Below are 21399 nucleotides of genomic sequence, written 5' to 3'. Positions count from 1 at the left end.
ATATATATATATATATATATATATATATATATATATATATATATATATATATATATATATATATATATATATGTGTGTATATATATATATATATATATATATATATATATATATATATATATATATATATATATATATATATATATATATATATATATATATATATATATATATATATATATATATATATATATATATATATATATATATATATATATATATATATATATATATATATTTATATATATATATATATATATATATATATATATATATATATATATATATATATATATATATATATATATATATATATATATATATATAAATATATATATATAAATATATATGTACATATATATATACATATTTCCAATACTTCCATTTCATACTATTTCTATGAGCTTAAGGGGTATCAAATTGTGGTAGAGTGGGTTTGAACCAAGAAATTCTGAGTCCACGATACTAACCATGGGACCAAAATCCGTTACATCTTTGCCAAACATTTTTTTCCTCCACATTTATGCATCTCCTCATACATACCTGCCGATTATTCCGACTCCTGACCTGACCACACCCAAGTGTTTGAAATTGTTAAATAAAACAAATGTCAAAAATGCAATATGATTGTTGTATAAATTATACGTAAATATTTTTTGTTGTTCGAGGTGGTCGGAAGTTTTTGTCATTGAGTGTACGCATTTAGATTCTTTTCCGCATGCTGGGAAAATAAAATTGTTATACATCTAATTGGAAATAAAATTAAATGCAATTATTTTGCCGTTACCTGCTATTTGCGATATGTTCCTTTGTACGCAGTAAAGGCATTTGTAAATTACTGAAGATGCATTTGTGGAGTATGCATTTTACAATAATTGCTGCTGTACAACTTCCTTGTAATTTGTGTATTACAAAACCATTAGGAAATCGGCAAGATAACATCACGATAACAACTGCGAAGAAAAGTATCTTATCTCATATCATTTAAAGTTTGTCAAAATCCTACCAGTGTGTTAAATAATTCATGAATAATCTTGTATACATGTTAATAAGGGATGCTGAATGAAAAACTTAGTTGACTCAATCAAAGATACTGCAAAGAAATCACATATTGCTTACTCCTTTCAACAACGTCATATTGTATATCAAAAAACTTGATTTTTCAGGAGATCGTTTTTAAAGTTTAAGAATATAATAATATGTATTAAAAATAAATATTAAGCCACTTATTGAACTTTTTACTGGGCAACAGATCTTTTTTAGTAACAACTGAATGTTTTTCTACATTTGAAAATATTTAGTTTAATAAAAAAAATAATTAAACAATACCTTTTCTTCATAATGCAAAAACAACACTTTCTGCCCTGTAGTGGGTAAATATTCAGTTTTTTTCTGGGATATAGGACATTTTCCGGGCATTCCGAAAATATTCAATCCTGAAAATTGACGATTTAGAAATATGACGTTGTTGAAAGGAGTGAGCGATGTATGTAATTTCGATGTATGTAATTTAATATAAGTTATTTTAATTAAATTAAACTCTTGAATAATCCACTGAATTGAGTTTTATTTTTATTTACGACTAGTTTCGAACAGTTACAAAAATAAAAAATAAATAAAAAACTAAACTAGTTAAATTATTACAGTTTTAATTTGTACCAGAAGATGAAAACAGTTGTCGTTTTCGAAACTAGTCGTAAATAAAAATAAAACTAAATTCAGTGGATTATTCAAGTGTTTAATTTAATTAAAATAATCATGTCATTCCACAAAGTTAATGCCGAATCAATAAATAATTTAATATAAGTTTGTATGACGGTTCCTCGTACAGTATTTTTAACACGAAAAATTCTAATAATGATCATCCCGTCGTTATAGTGTTATTATATTCAGTTACTTATTTATTTAGAATAACAAGTTTTGCAATATAAATTATGTACGTCCCAGTAACGTCAAACTTTTGAATGGTGTATTAAAAAAGCTAACTTAAGGCCGGATTATTAGTAACTCACAATTAAGCTTTCTTGTAAAGCATTTAACTTTAACGTAATTGATTTTTTAAACGGCTTTTTTGTACTGAGAAAAATAAGTTATTAAAAGGTAAGCAATGAAAAAAAAAATTTCAATCTACTATTCAAAAAAAGAAAATACCAATATATGTATTTTTTTAAATGTGCGCAGACTCCGAGATGATCCTAGCTAAAGAAGCAAAAGTAGAAAAAGAAGAAGTCATATTTTTTTAAATTCATCTCTTCATGAAAATATTCTCATCATTATTGCTATTCCATTATATTTCAATCAAAATATACAATAATCACACATATTTTTGGTAAGTTTTTATCAATTGTGCATAAAACATTTCTATTTGTGAAAATTCCCCACAATTAAAATTACACAATTCGAAATATATAACTCATTAAAACAATATTAAGATGTTCATAGCGGCATTAAGTATAACGATTTCAAGACTAAATAAAACCACTACTCGCGAAATTATATCATTCAAATTAATATTTCAAGGTACCGCATCCTATTACCGACTTATTTTAAGGAATTTGAAGGTTTCAGATCTGAAAATTTAAATGTACCATATTCTTATATAAAGCCTAACATCATATTGTTTAATATGTATGTACATACATTAAGTAATACTGACGTGGAGTAAATTTATTCACAAATTTGAATGCTTTTATCTTAATATATTTATACATAAGTATTTTTAAGTTGTATGTTTGTTTAGCTAATGGCTCAAAAACAGGAAACTATCGTTTGAAAAATTTCGAGTCAACGGGTATATTTTCTAAATACGGGTCAACGGGTATACTTTATAAATATATGAATACATAAACATACTGATTTAGTACCCCAGATCTTTGCAACAAAAGAATTGCTTAAAGAACATATATTTAGACTATGGCAATCCAAAATAAAAATAAAAACTGAAAATCGAATACATCAAAAATCCGGGAGTCATGGCACGATCATGGCACAAACATGGCACGATCAGGTATGCCAAATACTTGAAAGTGGTCAGGTTAGGAGTCGTAACAATCGGCGGGTATGTATGAGGAGATGCATGAACGTGGAAGAGGCGAAGAATGTTTGCAAGGACAGAGTGGTGTGGCGCTCTATTCTCTCTGCCTACCCCTGCGGGGAAGCGGCGTGATGGTTAGTTAGTTAGTTAGTTAGTCAAAAATCCAAAATACCTCTAACTAAAGTAATATTTTTTTGTTAAAGGATGGAAATAAAAATGGAAAAATATTATTTATGATAGGAGAGGAAAATGAGAAAATCAGCAATGGCTAAGGCATTCGGAATTGCATACTTGTATATAAACTAGCGTAGGTAGATTTATACTGATAATACTCGTATGTGGATAAGTTAACTATAAATAATAATACTTTTATTCTTGCTTGACTAAGCGGTGGGTTAAATACGTAATCATATTTTATTTACAACTAAATATTTCTATATATCTGTAAGAATAAATTAGTAAATGCTCGATTATTCAAAATCTTAAATTTTTGTCATAAGGACACAACTCTAAGATGTAGACTTGGCTTCACAAACGGTGTTTGAAAATGATGCGGAATGCATCGAAACACGTGTCACAGTAGATTTTAAGAAATTATGGTATTGACCGAGTAAAACTTAAATGAAAAAGAAACTATAATAGGCAGTCTCACTTTAAGTCGGAGCATAAAAAGCATACAATACTTGAACTTCCCACGAACGCGAATACGAGTAAGAAAGTACGCTACTAACGTCAGATTCATCCCGCGATCAGCCCTCCCCACATCCCCATATCGCATCTATAAATACAGACTCCCCGGCCGAATCTCGCAGTACCATCGCAGACACGCTTCCTCCAACACCTCGAACCGGTGACCGCGGAACAATTCAACGATTCAACTCGGTCCGAACGAGCCAAGCCAATAATTGGCCCACTGGAGATTCCTCGCAATTTCGAGCTGTGCGGATGCGTTCTCATCGGCCGGATGTTGGATAATTTGATGTACTTTGGATAAGTGAAAGGTGTAATTGGTTTCTGTGAACTTATGTGATTTTGCTATATGTTTATGAACTGAAGTGATCTGTATTACGAGTGAGCCCATATTGCATAAGCGTAGGAACGAGATAACATTCAATATGAAGCAGTTATTTTTGGTGAGTATAAAGTTGTAAAAATTGTATTTTGCTTTATATATTACATGTTAAAAAAACACTGATATTTTGGAGTTTAATAAATTTTAAAACGGATAAACGAATTTCATGATGATTTCAATGATACAAGCCAAAAATAAAGAAAAAATCTATCTTTAACGGTTAAAATAGAAATTTCCTACTCAAAATTAGAATTTAACTATCCAAATATACCTAGAATTATACCTAGAATTATACCTGAATCAACCTGAATAATAAATACTGGATTAACAGAAATTGGCCATCAAGAGATGTCATGATTCAAGGAAAACAAAACGTAATTAAGCTTTGGTTACGAGAGAAAAAATATTACTTTCGCCTTTGCATATTAAGTTGAGGCTGATGAACCAATTTATGAATGCTTCAAATCGAAATGGAAATTGTTTTAAGTAATTTCCTGGAATTAGCACGGAAAAATAAAATCATATCTACACTACGTTGTCAAAACGTCGCTATCCGTATGGATTCAATGTCCGTTTTACATAAAAAAGGCGTTTTTATATTACAAACAAAACGCACTTTTTATATTTTCCTGATACTTTTCACTATGTAATTGACGCTTTTGTAGTATGAAGTATCTGAAAAAATAAAAGTTAAGCTAATATAAATTACATTCAGTCACGTATTGTTTTTGAAAATCTTTATTTTCTTATCAAAAGATCTCTTTTATTGTCTTCGATTCATAAGTCTTATCTTGTGATTGTTTTCATTTGACCTAGCCCATACCATGTCAATAAACAGACTGTAAACCAGTGGTTCTCAACCGGTGCTCCGCGAGCTTGTTGAAAGTGCTCTGCTAAATTACGAGAACCAAAATGTAATATTGGCTTATTTACTGTGCGATTTGATTTGCAAATATATTGGGTAGATGGCAGCACCCTTGCAAAGTGAAGTTGTGTGCGCTCACCTCACAACAGCGGTCAATATATCTTTGATTCTATATCAGCATACTTAGAACAAATGAAAATATCATGGGAGTTATGTGTAGGAATTTGCATTGCAAGGATTTATGATCCTAGATTTGTGAACCTTGTCTTAGCAATTTGGATGAAGAAATGAGAGTAGCTTTATCAAATATTAGACAAAAGCCGACAAGCTCAGGTGCCACATTAAATAATTTTTGATGCAAAAAGTTTCATTGGAGTATTTATGTTTTCATGTATTTGTTTAATTAATCTAATTTTTAACGTGTTCGTCATAAAATAATCAGTTTCATTTTAAATAAAAGTTATCTTTATATGTTTTTTGGATCTTTAGTTTTTGTGTACCGCGAATTTCCCTTATTTATGGTATTGTAACTGCAGACAGCTGGTGGAATTCCATAAAGAGTTGTTGGGTAGTATATCCAAAGTTAAACACAGTTATTGGATTGAATTCTACTTTTATTTACATATATTGTATATGATAATATGTGACGCGTTTCGTCTTATTAAGACATTATCAAACTCTGATTATTTGAGTGTTTGATAATGTCTTAATAAGACGAAACGCATCACATATTATCATATACATATCGCTCATTCCTTTCAACAACGTCATATTTAAAAAAAAACTTGATTTTTCAGGAGATCATTTTTAATGTTTAAGAATATAATGAAATGTATTAAAAATAAATATCAAGCCGTTTATTAAACTTTTTACGGTGCAACAGATCTTTTTAGGTATAACCTGAATGTTTTTTTTCCATTTGAAAAATATTAAGTATATTTAAAAAAATAATTAAACAATACCTTTTCTTCAAACTGCAAAAACAACACTTTCTGCCCTGTTGCGTGTAAATATTAAGTTAAACATATGGTGCTTTTGCTTGGATATAGTACATTTTCTGGGGATTATGAAAACGTGCACAACTGAAAATTGACGATTTTTTTTTATATATGACGTTGTTGAAAGGAGTGAGCGATATATGTAAATAAAAGTAGAATTCAATCCAATGACCGGGTTTAATTTTGAATATATTACTTACCCAAAAAAAATCCTTATGATCAAAAGTGATCCCAGATTTCAAAAAAGTTTAGAACCACAGCTGTAAACAGTGTGAATAACATTCCCACACATAGCGACAAGTCATATCTATTTTATTACAGTGATGGAGAATTTTAACAATGCTGTTTCTTGTTAAGTTTCTACCAACAATGTCTTTTACGATTAAATATAGCCTGAACGCTTGTTAAAAAATAATTTTCGTACTCTTTTGTGTGATCTGCTATCTTGACAGTACTTAACACCTAAAGCGCGATGCCCTCAAACAAAACGCGCCCAGCGGTGGTGGGTCTGATCTGACCCAGTACAGAAATCGCCTTTTAGGCGTTTTTTGTTGGGTTTTTATATTTTATATATTAATCAAAATAGGCTACATAGCAATAGGATAATGTGTCATAAGTTTTGTATGAGAATTTTCAAGTTTTTGATAGTTTTGAATTTAAATTATCCAAGCGCTTCATTTTACATGCGAACTCGACCGAGCGCAGCTGCTAACTACCACCGCGTAGCATGTCGCATCCGCGTGAGGCATGATCGGCATGAAGCAGTGGTTGTAAACATGTTTATTTTTACTGAATTCAAATAATTTGTGTTTTTAATTTTTTAACTATATTTTAAGTCAACATCATAAAAGATAGAATTTTTAACTTTTATTTGTTATCTTCAAATATAAAACGTGGCGGTTAGCTCCAAAAACCACAAAATGATTCTGGGATTTTGACTTGAGTTCATAATTCAAGATAAATTTTTGTCCATAATGCAATTAAAATTTATTTTAAATACAGTGAAAATGGTAAATTTTTCATTGAAAAATATAAACAGAATTGCCCAAAATGGTGTAAATATTCATTTAATGTTGCCATTTCTTACATAGATTTGCGGGTCTTAGAAATTATGAATATAATTTTGTACGGTACTAAATAAAACTAATTTTTGGGTATAAATTATTTTTATATACAAGTTCGTTAGACATAATAGGTAACAAATTTAATTTTAATATTGACAAGTAAATTATTATCAAAAAATCAGAAGACAATCGCTACTTTTCTTGTTAAAATCGATGTCTTCATCACTTACTGACATTTCTTACAAAACCAAGTTTTCTGTTTCACTTTAAAATTCTGTATCTAAGGTTTTTGAATTCTAAATCACTGTCATCTACACTACTTTCTCACTTTTCTTTCAATTTTAGAACTGTCCAAAAGTCGTCCAATCTCGTTATGAGATATTTATTTTTTTCCTGCCATTCATTGTGGTAAAGTGTCGTAAAGATTTTTTTTTTAAAAACTAGAAATTGTTCAAACATAAAACAGTTTATTGGGAAGTTTTGAAGTTAGTAACTTTGTGTATGTCGGTGTTGTATATATACATAAATCTATTATATACTATATATTACCACTATTTGTGGTATTTTCTAAGTAAAACTTAAATTAAAAATGGTTAGATTTTACCAAAAAGTAACTGCCGAATCAATTTATGAAAATATTAACAACTTATGTAATAATTACACTTTTTTAAACGTGATCCTTAGTATTTTTCATACAAGTAAACAAATAAATCAGTTTAAAACGAATGTAAAAAAAACAAAATACAGAATCAATCGCCAAAGATTGACAATGTTTGCTTTTGTTTTGGGGAGTTCGAGGGCACGGCAGACGGCACACTAACACATTGATAGCGAACAACTGACCTTACTCAATATGATTTTTGATCTTTTATTTGTTCTTTTTTTTTAAATAACTCATTCGAATCTGGTCCGATAATTTTTGTTTATATCTCAATTTGTAGGTAATTGTTTGAAGAACGATTACACTGAAGGAAAACGACGTAAAAAAATTACCTATTAAGTAATTAATAATTTTCCGCGATGGTGGGTCTGATCAGACCCACCATCGCAGAGGAGGTGTTAAAATGAGTCTAATGATGTTGGTAACGAAAAAACCCGGTCACTGATCAAATAAAATAAATGTGAACAAAAGTGTTAAGTTGTTATATTATTACATACAATAAGTAATAACGTATTATTTTTTGACATCTCATTAAAGATGAAGAAGAATATGGAAGTTGTGAACAAGTATTTGGAGACACTCAAAATGTTGTAAATAAATTGTCTGGTCAAAATATGAGCTTAAATAATAAAAATGAAAATGGTATTTTCTGGCGTTTCTCATGTGTGTGATTATAATCCAGGATTCGGACCTCACATACTAATATAAGAGTTTCTGCTTAATAAAAAGCTTCTTTACATCTCACCAATAGATGTCTCTAGTGAAGTTCTAGTGATTCAAGAACAAGGTTTCTAAATTGGTTCATATATACAGAACTTCCAAGAATTTGAGTAGTGTGGTTGTCAATAATGGGTAGAATTGTTGAATGTTATACGTGTGTAAAGTGATCACTTAAACCAGCCTATGACGGTCGTCAGCCCCGTAAATGCCCAGACTTCCATATTCTTCTTCATCTTTGATGAGATGTCAAAAAATAATATGAAAATAACTCCTGTAATTGGAAATAATCCAGATTTTGTGAACAAGTATTTGGACACACTCAAAATGTTGTAAAGTAATAACGTTATTAAATACGTAGCCATCTTTTCTACCATAAGTAGGTAGAAACGGTTATGGTCACTCTAAAATGATTGGTTCAGTTTTACTTACTAATCATTATGCTTTCCCGCAGGGGTAGCCAGAGAGAATAAAATGCTACACCTCTCTGTTTTTATTTATTTATTTATTGGAAAACCAACCGAATATTTAACAAAAATAACAAAATATAGTCAAATTTAAAAAATAACATTCTAATCAGAGGTTTTCACTTAAGTAATCAAAAAATACAAATAAATTATCATGTACATAGAAGTATAACTATTATTATAATAAACTTACATAACATATTATTTTTTGATAGGCTGGTTTAAGTAATCACTTTATACACGTGTAACATTCACCAATTCTACCCATTACATGTTTTTATAAAATAATTTTAATTTTCGTTATCTACTAGTCAAAACGACATCAAAAATATTTCTCTCAAACGTATTAAAGAAACATTGATATCTATTTCATTAAACATTGCATTGCACACATCGCAGGCTCGATTTAAAAATGAATTTTGGTAGGACTTAGTGTGGATTTTAGGGATTTTAAATAAATTTTTGTTTTTGCTCCCGGGACTTAAGAATTTGAGTAGTGTGGTTGTCAATGATGGGAAAATTGGTGAATGTTACACGTGTGTAAAGTGATCACTTAAACCAGCCTCACGGTCATCAGCCCCGTAAATGCCCAGACTTCCATATTCTTCTTCATCTTTGGTGAGATGTTAAAAAATAATCCGAAGAGAAGTACTTACCAAGCATAATACCTTACCATTTTCTGCCGAAAGTCAATTTACAATCATTAATAAACTCAAAAAGTGGTATTATATCGCTCACTCCTTTCAAGAACGTCATAAATCAAAAAACTTGATTTTTCAGGAAAAAGTTTTTAAAGTTTAAAAATATAAAACAATGTATTAAAAATAAATTTCAAGCCACTTATTGAACTTTTTACTGTGCAACAGATCTTTTTAGGTAAAACTTGAATGTTTTTTCTCCATTTGAAAAATATTTAGTATTTAAAAAATAATAATTAAACAATACCTTTTCTTCAAAATGCAAAAACAACACTTTCTGCCCTGTAGCGGGTAAATATTAAGTTAAAAATATGCCGCTTTTGCAGGAATATAGTACATTTTCTGGGCATTCTGAAAACATGCACAACTGAAAATTGGCGATTTTTGATTTATGACGTTCTTGAAAGGAGTGAGCGATATGTACAAGTGTTTTATATTTTATATTTAAATCATTGCGTATTCTAAGTTAACGCCAAATAAATAAATAATAGAATAGTAAGATTATTGGGTCATACTCGTATATAAATATTATATTTAAACCTGTTGTTACATAAAACGTGTGAATCACGTAAATGTGACAAATTTGGGTCGTAGAACCATGTCGCCTCAATCCATGGGTAGATGATGTTGCCTTATGGCATAACACGTTGTTTTTCTGTGACGTTAATTGCGTCATTATCCATAAAATACGCAATAATCTATTTGTTTATTTTTCGTAATGGACTTTTTTGTAATTATTCATACGCACCTTCGTAAAAACGTCAACGGACTTTTGTTTTTTTCTTCTTGCATTGCTTTATCGGGACTTTTTTATTATTTTTTTATTTGTTTGGGAATTTTACAGCTTTACATTTAAAAAAAGTATAAAATAAACAAAAGTTACGTAAACAATAATAAACATTACATTACATTAGCAAAAATAGTTACATTAATAAAAATAAAGCCAATTAAACAATTTCACATTTATGTTATAATAACTATTAAAAACATTCAGAGATAAAAAATATTTTTGACAATATTAACATTATTTATTATATTGAAAACTGGTTAATTCACCTTATGGATGAAATGTCAATTTAAAGGATGTTGTTCAATAAGGGGCAGAATGGTGAACGTTACACAAGCGTATAAAGTGAATGCTTAAGCCAGCCAAATGCCAGCTCGTCAGCTCTGGATCGCTCAGACTTCCAGCCCAGACAGTCATCTTCTTTCATATAATGAGGAACGATATATGTTTTGTAACAAATTGAGAAACCTATAATATGGAAGAAAGTTAGTTAGATTATTCTTTTGGTCATCACTCAGATAGAAATAATCCGTATGTGTGAAGTTCAAAGAAAAACATCATCGCGCGTAATAATGAAGAGTAATTGCCTTATAAGCGTATCGAAATTTAATTTGATTTTAATTACTGCATGATCTTACAAGTAGAGCAGTATTATGAAGTCATTCTTAATAATTGATTGATTGTCCATATTTAATACAGTAATTTTAATTAAACCATGACGTTACCTTATTTACTCTACAGGAAACGTCATTTTATTAAATAATTGATGCCTTTTTTGTTATTTTCATTTACATATATGTTTTTTATTCGTACTTAGAAGTGGATTATAATAAATTTATTTAAATTAATTTTCTTCGGAAAATTACATAAAATCGCGGTTTTCAACCCTTACCGTGTATAAAGAAAGCATAGACTTCTGTCTAGCCTCCCAACAGTCTGACGATGCTAGTGCCGACGAAACCCGAAGTATTATTAGTTTGATACATAGATTGTGTTAAATCTAATATCATTTTCAGAAAATCATCAGAAAAAAAATATCTAGCAATTCTGAATTAAGTTTAATACTGACATTTTTTGGTGGAACTGAAATTTATATAATAAAATAATAGCTGAGTAGTTTTTTCCACATGAATTTTATTTGACCAGCAACCGGGTTTTGTCGTAACCAACATCATCAGACTTGTGATAGCGGTTACGACAAAACGTGGTCGCTGGTCAAATAAAATTAATGTGGAAAAAACTACAAATTTTATTCCATAATTCTGAATTAATTTTATCGATATATATATTATAGTATTGGATATAGTTAAAAATATTATCTAAATCTGTTTTCACTGCACTTTTACATTTTTCTTGAAATTGAACTTTTGTTTTTTATTGTTTCCGTTTCAAGAGCTGCCTTAGTTCTAATATTATATCATTTAACCTACATATCGTCCACATAACGTAATTCTTGATGAAAACATTACGTTATACAAAAATCCATTGTCACTATTAATTATCTCCTGGCATTGTACGAGAGAGTTTATTTTAGATACATTTAATTTCCTTCAAATACACGAGTGCAAAGAAATACATATATCGCTAACTCCTTTTAACGACGTCATATATAAAAAATCGTAAATTTTCAGATGTGCATGTTTTCGGAATGCCCAGAAAATGTACTAAATCCCAGCAAAAGTGGCATATTTTTAACTCAATATTTACCCGCTCAGGGCAGAAAGTGTTGTTTTTGCATTTTGAAGAAAGGGTATTGTTTAATTATTTTTTTAAATTTGCAAAATATTTTTTAATTGGAGGAAAAACCTTCAGGTTTTAACTAAAAAGATTTATTGCACAGTAAAAAGCTCAATAAGTGGCTTGATATTCATTTTTAATACATGTCATTATATTCTTAAACTTTAAAAACGATCTCCTGAAAAATCATGTTTTTTTGATATATGACGTTGTTGAAAGGAGTGAGCGATATTTACAACATTACGGGTGTATCCAAATACTTGTTCACAAATCTGGACAATCTCCAACCATGAGTCATTTTTACAGGTTTTTTGAAATCTCAAAGAATATAAAAGTCTGGGTATTTACATGGCTTATTATATACAACATTTTGAGTGTGTCCAAATACTTGTTCACAAAATCTGGATTATCCAGATTTTGTGAACAAGTATTTGGACACACTCAAAATTTTGTAAATAAATTATCTGGTCAAATTAAACGCTTAAAAAAATAATAAAAATGAAAATGGTATTTTCTGGCGTTTCTCATGTGTGTAATTATAATCCAGGATTCGGACCTCACATACTAATATAAGAGTTTCTGCTTAGTAAAAAAGCTTCTTTACATCTCACCAATAGATGTCTCTAGTGAAGTTCTAGTGATTCAAGAACAAGGTTTCTAAATTGGTTCATATATATAGAACTTCCAAGAATTTGAGTAGTGTGGTTGTCAATAATGGGTAGAATTGGTGAATGTTACACGTGCTTATTATATGTCATAGGCTAGTGATCACTTTGCGCACGTGTAACATTCACCAATTCCACCAATGATTGACAACCACATTACTCAAATTTTGGAACACCTAGATAATTTTTTATAATTCTTATCAAATAAATAAAAGATTTAATAGATTTATATTATCCACTGACACTTCGTGATGGAATTGCATTTTTAATATATTATTAGATTAAAACCAATATTTTTAGCTTTTCCACTTTATTTTTATTTGACCAGCGACCGGGTTTCGTCGTTACCGACATCATCAGACTGGTGATGTCGGTAACGACGAAACCCGGTCGCTGGTCAAATAAAAAAAAAGTGGAAAAGCTAAAAATATTGGTTTTATTCTAATAATATATTAAATGATTTAATATTTCTTTTATAAGAACTCCTCAAAAAAATCCTGCTTAAACCCTAAGCATACTCGTATCTTAAATTTGATTTTTAGCATAATACACTACTTAAATTAATTCAGTTTAAATTAATCCCCCTCCAAGCACAAGAGCTCATTCTCTTTCTTTGGAGAAGCTCAGCGTAACTAATGTTACAAGATTTTATTAAGTAGAAATGTATAGAAATTGTATAAAAAAAGTGTAAAAATATATTGTTTTTAAAGTTACAAAAGCATGGATTGTTGTGTATATGGCATTGTTGTGTATATGGCATAGAATTTTGTTTGGTCAGTTTTATGATGTCGGTATCGACGAAACCTGGTTACTTGTCATATAAAATAAAAACGCACCATATGATGTTTTATTTTATATTACTTTTAGGATATATATTGTTCGTATACTACAGATGGCTCAACAGCGATGAAAAAGATTTGTACGAGAAGAGAATAAGAGAGTCTGGGTTATTGAACGGGCTAAGCGCTTTATATTTTAATTTCACGTTGTTAGTCTTATTAAACTCATGTATTATGATGTATTTTATATTTTATTAAAAATTAAACACTTGAAAAATCCACTTAATTGAGTTTTATTTTTATTAACGACTAGTTTCGAAAACGACAATTGTTTTCATCTTCTGGTACAAATTAAAACTAACGAATAAAAATATATTTAGGTGTATATATAGGTTAATAAATATAGGTAGGGGGGTTAAGGAACAACATTTTTTGTAATTTTTTTTTAATTTGTACCAGAAGATGAAAACAATTGTCGTTTTCGAAATTAGTCGTAAATAAAAACAAAACTCAATCAAGTGGATTTTTCAAGTGTTTAATTTTTAATAAAATAATCATGTCATTCCACAAAGTTAATGCCGAATCAATAAATAATATGTATTTTATATGTGCGTGTATGTGCATTTCTATCAATATTTGATTAGTCACACTATAATATCATTTACAGTGATTTTATTGACTTATGAGTTCAGTGTGATACAAATTCGATTTGTTTCGGGCTCATATTGATATATATATATATATATATATATATATATAATAAAAACCCTTATCCGCATCCCAATGGTGCATAGGGTACTGCATCATATAAACGCAGTGTTATCTTGATCGTTAACACATGAAGGAAAGGTGATCAGCCCTCCGCTTCAGGTACCAGTCCAGGGTAATATTGAATAAATCTAAGAGTGAAAAAAACACTTATATTTATTTGACCCCCCTGAGAATCGAACCCGGGACCTCCAGAACGGTAGCCGAGCGTGCTGACCATTACACTACGGAGGCGGACTATTGATATATTGGCAGATTAAAAATAATAGTGATTTATTACGTATTTACATTCCATTAACACACTTCTAGAGCCTAATACTTGTATTTACGATCCATTAAACGTAAATCGTAATTCGTGACGTCAGCAAAACAACGTAATTGGCATCACGTATTGAATAACGTTACATTATTTAACGTTTTTCGTTTGACTATTACCGATTGCGGTCGTAAGATGAACTGGAAGCTTTCAGAACTTTCTAAATCAATCAAACATCAATGTATTACGTTTCATCGAGCAGTTTAATTAAGTGACTTAATTATGTAGGTACATATATGTTTATATATTCATACATATCGCTCACTCCTTTCAATAACGTCATATTTCAAAAATCGTCAATTTTCAGTTGCATGTTTTCAGAATGCCCAGATAATGTACTATATCCCAGCAAAAGCGGCATATTTTTTTACTTAACATTTACCCGCTACAGGGCAGAAAGTGTTGTTTTTACATTTTGAAGAAAAGGTATTGTTTTACTATGTTTTTAAATAAACTAAATATTTTTCAAATGGTGAAAAAACATCCAGGTTTTACATAAAAAGATCTATTGCACAGTAAAAAGTTCAAAAAGTGGCTTGATATTTATTTTTAATGCATTTTATTATATTTTTAAACTTTAAATATGATCTCCTGAAAAATCAAGTTTTTGGTATATGATGTTGTTGAAAGGAGTGAGCGATATGTGTAGGGGCGTGCATTCCATATAGGCAGAAAAGCAGTGCCTATCCTAACTTACCCGCGTGACATAAAAAAATGCAACCAGTACCTACCTTACCTCACTAAGTAGTACCTAGCTTACCTTACTACCTACCTCTGCTGCCTACCCTACTAAGTAGTACCAGCTTTCCTTACAACCTACCCCTTTTATTTTTTTCCTTTGGGGGTCAAGGGATCTTACATCCCTTATGTTACCGCGACCATGTCAGGTCTATTGTGACTTCCCTGTGTTTTACAGCTCACTGTCAAGACCTACGTGTGTCATGTAACTCACGACCTGTCTTGGTGGTAGGAGCTTCACCTTCTCAGAGTCCAGTAGAGGTCTTCCAAGGATGTGACTTCGTTTGCGAGCGAGTGCGTCACAATTATAGAGAATGTGGATTGGCGCTTCGTTATCCTCCAAACAAAATCTGCATACTGAAGAGTAATGTAGTCCAATTCTACTAAGAGTCATGTGGTGCCCGCCACTGCATATATTTAAATCCGAATACGAAAATTAAAGCATAATTCAATTTTAATCTTTACTTATAGGCGGTACAAATACATAAAGTAATCGTATATTCTAATGTAAACTGTAAATGCTCAGACTCCCATGAATCTTTATTCACTGCACAAAATTTACCTAATATTAATTTAGATTGAAAACTGAATATCTCAAATTCGGATAGTTTTATTTATATGCGCTTAGATTTTCAAGAGTAAAAACGTTGTCTGCGACATCTGTGGTTGAGATAAGTAAGTTTTTATTCGCTGAAACCATCATGAAACATGTGAAGGATTGTTTCCTTGTAATTTTACATATTTAAATTTTACTTTTAAATAATTAAAAATATCAACTTCAATTTAATTATGCCTATGTTTTTAGAACAATTTTCATTTACTTTATTTTGTGTGTGTGTCGGAATCTTTGTTCACAAATTCATCCATGAAAATTTTATCAAAATAACTTAAATTGGATAAACTAAAAATATTTCCAGTGATTTAAAAAGGGTAAACATAAAAAAATGTTCAAAAAAGTTAATCATTACTTGTGTCGAAAGTATAGCGAATAGGCCTTGAATCATAAAGCCGATTTGTCTTCTTTTAGGCTTTATTCAGTTATAGTTCTCCGCAAAGTCGATAGATGGCGTCAAAAATATAATATCATAAAAATCAACGACATGAAGATACATATTTCTGAATGTGGATGTGTTTATTTTGTGTGTTATTAATGTAATAGTTGAAAAAGTTAAACCATATTTCACATAAATATTAAAAATGCCATATTCTGAAATAAAATATAACGCTATGTAATATATGTATATTATATATGTACATATATTACAAATATTAAAATAATTGAATTAAAATAAATTTTGAGACCACTTTAATAGCAAAGTGTGACAATGTTACTATGAAAAACTGGGCCAATAATAAAAAATTGACACATTTATTTGAAGTTTCAGACTGATAGCGTCATTATTAACGAAATATTTCAAGTACCTACTTGAAATATTTTTACTAAGTGGTCAGGTCAGAAGTAGGAATAATCGGTGTGTATGAATGAGGAGATGCATGAATGTGGAGGAGGCGAAGATTGTTTGAAAATACAGATTGGTTTGGCGTTCTAGTCTCACTAATGATATTCTCACCTTATAATCTATGATGAAATAAGTTTACAGTTAGTGTAAGTTTTCAATATAAAATCATGTATTGATGTTAGTTATAAACAAATAGTAATATAATTGGTAAAAAGTTTAAATAATTAATTTTTATTGTTGTTTGTTTCAGATTTCATCCTTGCTGGTTCTTATATCAGCGAGTGTGTTTACTCTACCGGTGCTAACATCAAAATCCAAAAACGAAAAAAATAACATCGAACAAGATATAAACGATAGTAAAATTACAGAGGAGGAAAAGAAGTTTGTCAAAGAAATTGAAGAAAAGTTCAATATTAAAAACGACGACGATATTGACGAAGATGATAATGTCGAGTTGAAAGATATAAATAATATAAGTGGTTTAGATTTTAATGTCCCTTTCCCGGCTGTCATCGCAATTGAAATTGTGAATGACACATTAACTGATGGTAAAGGAAAACGAACCATTGATGCCAACCTGGGATATGGGTACAAGACAGACAATGGATATTTTTACAGTCAATTCGGAAGGAAAAATTCTGAGATAGGAAAATTCATGATTTACCCTTACTCCCAACACGATATCCCTCCAATAACTAGCGAAGGAACAAGAGGATCCAACTACCACACCAGAGCAGTCTATACTAACAGGATCAAAGGAGAAAAGACCTACGTGGAAATTCAGCCCTCGAAGGCTTATCAACTAGTCCCAATCGACTCAGAACAGCAACATGAAGATCAGAATAGCTATTCTCCAAATGGAGTTGTTTCTCATCTCAGAACACCGTATGAAAACGTGCAAACTGTCGAAACTCCTCCTCCACCTCCGCAGTACTCGAACTCCGAAGATGTTTACCAACAACCCCAAGCAGAGTCTCCAAAGGTCATCTATTCAACCTACAATGGAGGCCAGCTATCAGGGTTCAGCGGTCACTTCCCAAGCGTGATGTCTAACTATTACGTCAATCCTTCGAAAATTCTAGGTCTCTCTCAGTATCAGTCATTTGGACTTCACAACCAAGAAAATGAAAGATTTAGTCCCAAGAGGATCATCCCTGTAATTATTTTGAGAATACCAAGCTCCCAGTTACAAAGCCCTGTAGCGGAAGTATATCCTAAGCTACCTCACAGCAATCCCTATGCCACCAATTTGAATCATGTAAATCTTCAAGCCCTCGTAAGTCAGTATCTAGCTAGCTTCCAGGCGCAATACGTGGCTCCTGCCACTCAACAAATTGCGTACGTTCAGCCGAGACATCCTGACTATTCATTGCCCTCTGATCTAGGAAAACTGCAGTATTCAGTGACTCAACCATCTGTACAGTATGTTCAACCAAGCCACGCTTCTTATATCCAAAATCAGTATTCTCAACAGCAACCTAAGCAGGCTTATCAATATGTTCAAGAACAGGCACAATCATACGTTCCTGCATCGCATAACTCCTATCCAGAAGCCTATAGCACTGTGTCCAGCAATCAAGTGTCTGGCTATGAGGGCCATGAAGATTCACAAAATTTGCCAATCTCAGAGAATTATCCAGATACTGATCACACTCAGGTCATCTTAAACCCCCGTTATCAAGGTTCAGAATCTGAGCAAAGTTCCGAGAAACCCGCTCAGAGTCAAGCAGCCGAGTATTCTACTCCGACGCCGGTAACTAATTATTTGGTAAGAACGAACGCTTACAGGTACTTTATGCAGCCTCGCCCTTCGGTCCAGATCATCCACCAAGGATCCACATACCCTGAACAGACATCTGCGAGTCCCCAGGAAGAGCAAGAAGGCCATGGAGAAGGTCAAGACCAGCCCGCTGCCGTTGAGGAAAATGCTGAAAAGAAGTACGACACTGCACCAGCTGATGAATCGACGCAATCTCTTTACAACTATCACGCTCATCCTTACCCAAAAAGACAAATAAAAACATCAGACAAAGAAGTAAAAAAGGTGTCACATCGTAGTAGAAGATTAAGATCAAGGCTAGATACAAATTAAATTAATATATATCTCTTTCTTAACTAATCTCTTCATATTCTATGGTCGATTTGTAAAATATTATAGTTAATCTCTCGAAAGACCTCTAATATATGAAGATACTTCTCATATTTGATATATACACATCGATATCGAATAATTTATTACAGTCTTGTTATTTTTTTTAAATAAATTATTCACATATATTATCGTTTATATTTTATCGGAAACAGATTTTTTTCATTGTTAAATTACTCAGAAGAAAAACTACTTTTTTATTTCAATTTAACTTAATAATTATAAACGGGTTATACCACTTCTTCTTAAATATTAGTATTCTAGAAACAGTGGTATTTTCCGTGTAAAAAATAAATAAAGAATTGATAGATATTACCACAAAGTAACTGCCGAATGAATTAATGAAAAATTACTATTTTTGATTAATGTTTTACTTAGTAAATACCACTATTTCTTAAAATCTACTGTGACACGTGTTTCAATGCATTCCGCATCATTTTCAAACACCGTAATACCGTAATACGGTGTTTGAAAATGATGCGGAATGCATCAAAACACGTGTTACAGTATGTAGATTTTAAGAAATAGTGGTATTTACTAAATAAAACATTAATCAAAAATGGATAGATTTTACCACAAAGTGACTGCCGAATTAATTTATGAAAACTTACTATTTAATGATCAAATAATGAAAAATAATATTTTAAAAAGGTTTTATTTTTTATTATTTTGTTGCTTTCCCGATTTACAGCTTTTCTTTTCGAATTTTCTCTGTATACTAAGTCCCAGAAATATTAATTACTGATTTATTCTATTAATAGTCCTACAAAAAATAATACAGTGAAATCAATATTGTTTTGTAAATATTTTCAATATAAATAAAATATTTTGAAATAATATATTTAAAAAAAACTGTACTTCATCAAATATATATTGACCAAAAAAATTTACTTTTAAACGGTTAATTTTGTGATCAAGTGTTCAATTCCTATTTTTGTTTGAACGTATCAATGTGCAATATAATAAACCTAAAATATTAATGTTATCATATGTGTTAATTAAGGTATAAGGTTAGATGTTATTTAAGTATAATTGAATAAAATATTTTTGAAAACATGTGTGATACCGTTATTTTTTTAAAACTAACTTTGGATCCAGGACATCAAACTATAATATGAAATACGTAAGTAATTTTGGATATATCGCTCACTCCTTTCAACAACGTCATATATCTAAAATCGTCAATCTTCAGTTGTGCGTGTTTTCGGAATGCTCAGAAAATGTGCTATATCCCAGCAAAAGCGGCATATTTTCAACTTAATATTTACCCGCTACAGGGCAGAAAGTGTCGTTTTTACGTTTTGAAGAAAAGGTATTGTTTAATTATTTAAAAAAAATAAACTTAATATTTTTCAAATGGAGAAAAAACATTCAGGTTTTACCGTAAAACATTTGTTGCACAGTAAAAAGTTTAATAAGTGGCTTGATATTGATTTTTAATTCATTGTATTATAATTTTAAACTTTAAAAACGATCTCCTGAAAAATCTTTTTATTTTATTTATGACGTTGTTGAAAGGAGTAAGCGATCTGTACATGTTCTCACACGTAATTTACGCGTGTTTGCGAGAATCTACGTACTCTAACTTTTAACAGATGGTGCTGCCATATTTCAACAGATGATGCAGAAAAACAGTCATTTGCGTCAATGGAAGTGTCATTTGTTGAACATTACAGCAACCCACACAATACCAAGCATTGCTCATGGTAGACAGCGTGCTTCTCGATAGCTGCTGTCATTTAGTAATTTCGGTATTTTCGATTCATTTCAGAGATTTTTAAAAAAAATTTCCTTACATCACAAGCATTGTGAAATGAAACACTAAAAATGGGAATATTGTTTTTTTTTTCTTCATTTAACCTGACCAAGTCACAGCGCGGCCTGGTATAGCTAGTGAGAAAATACAAATAAAATGAATTTAGAAGATTTTTTTGATGTGATTTATTTGGTCTGCGGGCTCTAGGGAGTACTTTTTATAAGTTGTACTTTATCCTGCCTAAACAGACCTTAAAGATTATTTAATGTTGTTTAGTAGAATCAAGTCTGGGGACATTCGACGAAAACAAATTTAAAAATGGTTCAAAATCCGCAATATTTCACAATCAAAACAATTGTACCCAGTCATATATATCATCAAAGGGACAATCCAATCTTGATATATAAACATTTAAAATTACTGCTGGTACGTGGAATATTGTGGATGAGTATCATCGTTGAACAACAAGCTAGACAAAAATATCGAAATCTTTTAGTACACAACCATTATACACGATTTACACACAACGAAGGTTTGATAGTCCCAAGAATGAACAATAAATATGGAAGTCAAACACCGAACATATCGTTCCGTACATTTTTAATATTTTGCGACGGATGTAAGAGGTCAAAATAAAATATGGAACAAAGGCAAAATAAAGGAATGGG

General features: G+C 30.6%; 1 protein-coding gene across 1 annotated transcript; it reads left to right on the top strand.

The window, feature by feature from the left end:
- The first annotated feature begins 3844 nt into the window (after nucleotides 1-3844).
- Nucleotides 3845-19054, top strand: LOC148311138 (uncharacterized). Its single transcript, XM_088257103.1, has 2 exons — nucleotides 3845-4167; nucleotides 17077-19054. Exons 1-2 carry the CDS (start codon nucleotides 4150-4152, stop codon nucleotides 18916-18918), a joined length of 1860 nt encoding a protein of 619 aa, XP_088113229.1. The 5' UTR covers nucleotides 3845-4149; the 3' UTR covers nucleotides 18919-19054.
- The last annotated feature ends 2345 nt before the right edge of the window (nucleotides 19055-21399 follow it).

Source organism: Brachycentrus maculatus, unplaced genomic scaffold (genome assembly GCF_059751285.1).
Source record: "Brachycentrus maculatus isolate JH-2025_06_01 unplaced genomic scaffold, ASM5975128v1 h1tg000071l, whole genome shotgun sequence".
Lineage (NCBI taxonomy): Eukaryota > Metazoa > Arthropoda > Insecta > Trichoptera > Brachycentridae > Brachycentrus > Brachycentrus maculatus.
This window is presented reverse-complemented; position numbering and strand designations above follow the sequence as displayed.